This window comes from Ascidia mentula, chromosome 7 (genome assembly GCF_947561715.1).
Source record: "Ascidia mentula chromosome 7, kaAscMent1.1, whole genome shotgun sequence".
Lineage (NCBI taxonomy): Eukaryota > Metazoa > Chordata > Ascidiacea > Phlebobranchia > Ascidiidae > Ascidia > Ascidia mentula.
In genome coordinates this window covers 17018795-17026419 of record NC_138572.1, presented here as the reverse complement: position 1 = coordinate 17026419, position 7625 = coordinate 17018795, and the positions used below count along the sequence as shown (strand labels likewise).

Genomic DNA, 7625 nt, shown 5'->3' with positions numbered 1-7625 from the left:
GATACATTAGTGCACTGTGAAGAGTGGATTAGACAATTGCCTCTGTTGGAGCACCGTTGTTTAAGGCCACCTTTATGGTTTTCTTCTGCACAATTACTTTGCTTTGGGGATGCTAGTAAATTAGGATATGGTGCAGTGTGCTATCATCGATTTATTTACTCGGTTGGTCATGTCAGTATTTCATTAGTTTGCGGCAAAAGCCGAGTCACTTCCTTAAAGCCCGTTACCGTTCCGCGGCTTGAGTTGGTAGCCGCTGTTATTACAGCGAAGCTCGGTACTACGGTGGTGCGCGAGTAAGATTACGTCATTGACAACGTGATGTTTTTGACCGATTCGTTGACCGTGTTGCACAATGTCCACAACACTTCAACAAGATTTCAGACATTTGTCGCCAACCGTCTTGCTGTGATTCATGAATTGTCAAGGCCTTCACAGTGGCATCACGTTTGCACCAAGAATAACCCGGCGGATATTGCTTCGCGCGGTGTAATGCCAATGGAATACAGTAATGTACGGACGTGGTTTGAAGGACCGAAGTTCTTGCTGAAGGAGGCGAAATTTTGGCAAAGCCGGCCGGCCGGATTTGGAAATTAGTTTATTCCAGGACGATTTGGAGATAATGGGGCAACAACGTGCGTAAGTCACGATTGCGTCTCCCGATGTGCTTCATCTTTTGCTGCTTCGCTATTCGGGTTTTGAAAGGCTACAGAGGGCGGTTGCGTGGTTGCTGCGTTTTAAATGGTGGATAATTTGGAAATTCTCTCGCTGAGGGGATAGAAGACCAACATTTGAAGTTGAGGGACTTACAACACACGAGATAACAAATGCGACACTAAGCATTGTTCGACTTGTGCAACGTAAGTCTTTCCGGAGGATGTAAGATGTTTGTTGAACTATGAGAGTTTTACAGAAGCTTTGCACCATACTACTACACCCAATTACATGGTTTGAGTCCTCTCAACCAGTCTCGCGTTAAGGATGTTCTGTATGTTGGAGGACGACTGCAACGAACGAATTTGGATCAAGGACGTATGCATTAAATCATCATGCCGTATCGGCACCATGTCACTGAATTGCTTGTCATGGACTGCCTCATCAGAAAAGGACATCGTGGGATGCTACATGTTCTTGCTTCTTTAAGACCCAAGTACTGGATAATTAAAAGACATTCTGCGTTGAGAAGCGTTTTGCGGAAATGCATTTTGTGCAAATTGAGAAGCGCTAAACCGAGAATGCAGATAATGGAGCAGGTACCTCTGGAGCGGGTAACGATTGGAAAACCTGCATTTTCAAGTACTGGTGTAGATTATATGGGGTCTCTTTTGGTGAAGCTTGGAAGAAGTCAAGTTGAACGTTATGTTTGTATTTTAGCGTGTTTGTGCATCAGGGCAGCGTATTTGAAAGAATGACCATTAATGGATACCTCGGCGTTTATTAACGCATATCGTCGTTTCACTTCTCGCCGAGGTGTCCCGACTGATATGTTTAGCGACAACGGAACAAATTTCGTCGGCGCAGAGCAGGAGCTTCGGGAAAGAATGAGTCAATGGAATCAACATCATGTCCATTCAAGTTTGCTGCAAGTTGGGACGAACTGGCATTTCAACCCACCAGCGGCCAGTCATCAGGGAGGAATATGGGAGAGATACATCCGGTCAGTGCGACGGATTCTGTGTGCTTTGTTTGGGAGCACTTCTTTGACCGATGATACCTTGACGACCTTAATAAGTGAGGTAGAACGCATACTGAACAATTGTCCGCTAACATCAGTTAGTGACGAAGCCAAGGATTTGAAGGCTCTCACACCAAATGGGTTGTTGATCAAATCGCTTCATCCTTCCCTCTCTTGCAGGCAGATGGTTACCATCGTTCCTGGCGCAAGGCGCAGATGTTGGCTGATCGGTTTTGGGAGCGCTGGATGCGCGAACATATGTCTTTGCTCCAGGTGCGTCAGAAGTGGATGCATCCTTCGCGAAACCTTGCTATTGGGGATTTAGTTTTGATTGGTGGCAACCAGACACCACGCGGTGATTGGTCAAAAGGGATAATTGAAGAGGTCTTCCCCGACAGTGTGTGTTCGTACTGCGCGTGCTGTGTTTAAACGCGATGTCCTGGAGTCAGCATGACTTGTGTGTGGTACTCTGTGATCATTCTGTCGTTTTATTGGATGTAAATAATTATGTGGTTATTATTTAGGGGTCGAAATGTAACGGACAGAACTGAGTATGATTTCTGTGGGTTTACTTAGTGCACTCATGCGTAAAAACTTGTCCCGTGTTTGGGTTGTGCAAGCTTGTAATGTTGTATAAGTGAATATCCTTTGTAATCTGGTTTGTCCTACGTAATTGTAATGCCTTCTTGGCTGTAATAAGTTTATTCTAATTAAATAAGGTAGAGCCGTGTAGGCATTTAGATTGGAATCATTTTGGTTCTAGTTTATTTATCTGTTTGTTTTGAGACTGTTTATCAACTGAAAATTGGAATAAACGGTTGTGGAACTAAACGCATTCAAAATTACACGGTAAATGAGGATCTGTATCCTACACCCTTGCATCGTACGAAGGTATATTTAAACCGTGCATTTGACCACGTGTTTAAAATAAATGATTGGTTTTGAGTAACGTGCAACAGACAATTCATGTCACAGTGCCTCCAGCAAGAGGACGAAAAATACTCAACGCTTGTAAGTGCAACACTTCACTGTTGTTTGATCTGGAGACGAACTGAGTATGGAAGTGTGATTGGCCCATGTCCCTTGCAAGCATCGCACCACTTTTCGTAACACTTACAATAAAGAATCAACCGCATTAGACATTTAAATAAGTTCTACAAACGTATGATGGCCGAGTATTAAATATATAAAGTGGCAGAGATCCGTAAACTTAAAAACAAAGCGTATCTTTGCAAAAATTACACCTGTTCACGCACAAAAAAAAACATTTTGATGTTGCATTTTTAGGTTTAAAAACATTTTAAGCATTTTTCACAACGGTCAGTTTGAATTACATGATTAGCATTGTGTTTCTAAGAAAAATAACAAACCTTTAATTCCTTGTTTCTTTCTTGTATTATTTTATACTCGTTGATAATCATTTTTTCGAATTGTGATCTGAACGATTTCACAATGTTAGTTTGCTCATTCGAATCTACGACACATCGGGATTTGTTCTCAGTTTCCAAATGTTTTTCTTCCAGCTCCTGGGCCTCCACGTATACATCGCCAATTTTCTGCAGAAAGAATTCTGCTTTAAAATGAGACGAAAACAAACGAATTGTTGAAATCTGAAACACTTACTTCCTGCATTAAAGATTGGTAGAGAATTTTAGCCGTTTCCAAACATGTTTGTAATGTTTCTTGGGCAGTTTTCTGCAATTGTAACATTTCGTTATTGTAATTGTTGTATAAGCTACACAACTCATATGAATTTGAGTTTTTAAAATTTGGCGTCATTAATTACATTGATTTCCTCAAAATTTTTTTTGTTCTCCAAAATCATGCCCTTAAGTCTTTTTCTTTTTTGCTTTGCCACTTCTGTGTTGATGTCAGTGCCAGAGTTGTCAAACATATTCATCGCTTCTCTGAATGCATTTTCGTGGGCTTCACGAAATTCTTTTTCACTCAACACTCCATCAGAGCAGAACTTCCATTGAAAACATTAAAAATTATTAATTTGTGCCAAATATCCTGAACTCAGTGCAATCTCATGTTTGTAATCATTTTTACCTTTTGCATTGTTTTCTTGTACGCAAGTGCAGCTGTGTGAGATTGATTTTCAAGACTAATAATCTAAAAAAAATTCTGTTTTAATAAAAAAATTACCATGTCATAACTCGTAACAACATCAACAACAACAACAAACACAAGCCGTGCTATTGAATGTTATTTTAAGATTTGTTTTTGCTTGCCTACCGGCTCTGCATCAAAAGAAAAACTTTACGGTAAATAAAAACTCAAACCATTAGTTCTTTGTTTTTTTCTTGTATTTTGTGGTTCTCATTGATGATCATTGCTTCCAATGTTGGCCGGCACGCTTCCACAATCTTAGTTTGGTCATATGAATCGACAACACTTAGAGCTTTTTTCTGATAGTTTAAATGATTTTTTTTGAGCTCCTTAATCTCCACGTAACCACCGCTAATTTTCTGTCCAATTCAGTTTTTGTTTAATCAAAACGAAATTGTTAAAATATGAATCGCTTACTTCTTGCATTAAGGACATGTAAAGATTTTTAGCCTGTTCCAAACATTTTTCCACTGTTTGTTGAGCATGTTTCTGAAATTGTAACATTTCGTCATTGCAGTTGTCATGTACCCCCCCCAAAAAAATACGATTTTACATTAATTTCCTTAAACTCGTTTTGAATCCCAAAAATCTTGTCCTTTAGTCCTTTTCTGTTTTCCGTTGCCACATCTCTGTTGACGTCTGTGTCAGAGTTGTCAAACCAATTCATCGCTTTCTCAGAAGCATTATGATGGGCTTTTATAAATTCTCTTTCATTCATTACTTTTTCAGAGCAGAACTTGCAAATGATAATAACAGATAGACAACTAACATCCTAAAACTTGTGCCCAATATTTTAAAACATTATTACCTTTTGCATTGTTTCCTTGTACATATCTACAGCTGCGCAGGTTTGGTTTTTAAGATGAAGAACAAACTTTTCCTGTAAAATTTTTTGTAAGTGTAAACAAGAAGTATTTTTCAGAATAAAACTTTAAAATTGATGTAACAGACAGCTTTACACGTGTTTCTATTCGCAGAAAAATAAATAAATGACACGAAACAAATAAAATACATTACACCAAGCTGAAGTATTGCTACGTCATCACCATCAAAGCAACAGGGCAACATGTTTAATGCAACGTATGCCGCAATAGATAGTGTTTATTTTAGAAAAGATTTCCTCTCACTTTTATGTAAATCTCACTTTAGATTTTATGGTCGTTGACCCCTGAGCCTTGGGGCTAGAATTTGGCAATCTCCTTTCTTCTGGTTTCAAACTAATCAATCTTACAATAAGTATATACAAATAATTTAATTTTTATTGGTAATTTTTTATTACCAAGTGCCAATATGATGACACAAGGCAGACATTGTTGACTAAAAAAGCAGACGTAATAATTTGCGCTATAACATGAATAGCACATAACAGTTTAAATGGGAAATAAAATTTTCTTACACACATGCATTGGACATATTGCACCACTCAGTCGTTGTCTTAATGGTGATGATGTAGCAATATTTCAGCATGGTAATTATAAGATCGTTGAATATCATGTTTTTGGTTCTGAAATGATTACATTTCGGTTTCACAACTGCGTACAGTAAAGCACTGTTTCGCATTATTCGTTCGAATCGGTTGTTACAACAACAATAGTATTAATTAATTTTTAAGTCGTATTCTTACGAGTTTGATGCCATTGGATTCCTTTGCTCTGCTAAGTTCAAGTTTGAATAAATCCTGCATTGTGGATTCGCTACTATCTGCAATTTCTTTAGGGATGTCTGTTGTTTGATTTTTGTAATGCGCTTCAGATTCTATTGTGCAGTCATGTGCAAGCATTTCCAATTGCTCTTCAGTGACGTATTTTCCAGAGATTTTCTGTGATGAAACAAAATAATAATACAACATTTCTGGTTCGTGCAGCAAAACCAAAAGAGCGAAAGCAAATATCTCTAAAAGTCAGTTAGGGATCTTATTTAGCAGCCTTATCACAATGCGGAGGACATCCGGGTCATGGTTCTACAAAAAGTTACGGAAAAATCAAGATTTGCGATGGAAACGGAGAAGCAAATTCATATTGACCGCTTTAACTCCAACCACGGTCTCAAACAGGGTGTCGATTTACGTCTTTTTCGCCATTCTAAGTGTTCGACACGCCACGTCACTGTTCGACACGGGCGGCGTGAACAAAAATTACCGGTATGCAGTACCACGAACAGACCAACGCTATTGTTATCTACCAAAGTCCATAACTTGATTTTCCTTTGACATGTGTTTGTCAATTTTTTGCCGTAAATGCTGGTGGCAAAAGTAGTTGGAATACGTTGATACCAGCATAAGTCGTTTAATTTCCAACCGAAAACAATTATTTGGAGAGAAAATTGTATTTCGAGTCTCTATCAACCAACAGCTTTTAACTGAACGGTTACGTAGCGTTGAAAAATGTACTTAATGAAATCAGCAAAATAAATGCAACCGCAAAGAATTTGAGGACAAAATCCTAACCAAAACCAGCCAGCACCTCCTTTAACGTTCAGTGAATAAGCACGTTAAACCCAAAACTAACCATTGTTTTCAAAGATGTAGCATTGTTACCGAACACGTGGCATTGTTACCAAACATGTTGTATTGTTACGAAATAAGTACCAACAACATGCAAGGTTTTAATTGCATTTTCGTTGTTTTAACGTGTATTCCAAACTTATGCAAGTACAAGAATCCTGTAATTGAAATAAGTTTGGTCGTTCTCATGCGTTAGTTACCAGATACGACATTTTTACTATTCGACGCGCTCGACAATTTTTCTCAAGATGTTCGACACGCAGAAAAATATCGACGTCCTGGTCTCAACATAGACTAGAGTTTTTTGCTTCACTACGTACACCATGATGCCGCTAGAACGAACCGAACGAAAGCTTATCTACGTGTCTATTTCCTGTATTGTGCTTGTTTTCACATTACATTTATTTACACCTGATGAAGCGAGCAAATCTCGAGACAACTCATTATTTTGTTGCAGCTTTTGTGTTAACTCGTGGAGTCAGTCTTTACTCGTAAACGCAATAAAGCAGTGCAATGCTTTAGGCTTGCGTTTCTCTAATTCGATTAACTTATTACAAGCCCCTACATTACGTTCAGTAAGTTAACAAGCTTACTTCCTTTAGTGAATTCGCGTACTTTTTCACCGTTTCTTTCATTGCTTCTCCGGCTTTTGACTTAAGATTTTCCTGAAAAAAAAAAACTAAATAATATAAAACAAACACAACCATATACACGATTTTAGCGGATATTTAGATCTAAAGTTATAAAATAAATTATCCTTTCACAAACCATTTCAGCTCTCATCATTTTTTCAAACGTTATGAATTCCATATCAATGCTGTCCTCCAAATTCGTTCTGTATTTTGAAATGAATTTCTTATCACCAAGCTTTGGCCGTTGATCAAAATCTGCCATTGCCTGAGACTTCAGTGTCTCATGTTTCTTTCTGAAGCAATTTTCGTTTACAAAACTATCATCGCAAATCTAAACCCAAAGTTTCAGTCGGTTAGTTTTGCAAAGATGTTTTGAAATAATCAGGTATATATACCTTACACATTCCTTTGTGATAAATTGCTTGGCAATTACGAACACACTGCAAAGTGTCAACTCTTGCTGTAGTCTACATTAAAATTAAAGTTTATAAATGTGAAAGAAAAAACACTTCCTTTCGTACTGCAATATTATGTGGCAATTATTGTGAGTAAACGAAAACACAAACTCAATGATCGATTTTTGGATGATGGATTAGTAATGCAGTACTTTCTCCTCACCTCCAGCATGGTGTCTAACTCCGGCATCTCTCCACTTTTGAATATTTTAAAGTAGGCCAATGTAAACTTAACAAGATCTTCTCCAGAT

At 38.1% G+C, this 7625-nt stretch overlaps 1 protein-coding gene across 1 annotated transcript; it reads left to right on the top strand.

Annotated features, from left to right (window-relative positions):
- Positions 1 to 1415: 1415 nt before the first annotated feature.
- LOC145909700 (uncharacterized) lies at positions 1416 to 1997 on the top strand. Its single transcript, XM_082997054.1, has one exon. It carries the CDS (start codon positions 1416 to 1418, stop codon positions 1995 to 1997), a length of 582 nt encoding a protein of 193 aa, XP_082853180.1.
- The last annotated feature ends 5628 nt before the right edge of the window (positions 1998 to 7625 follow it).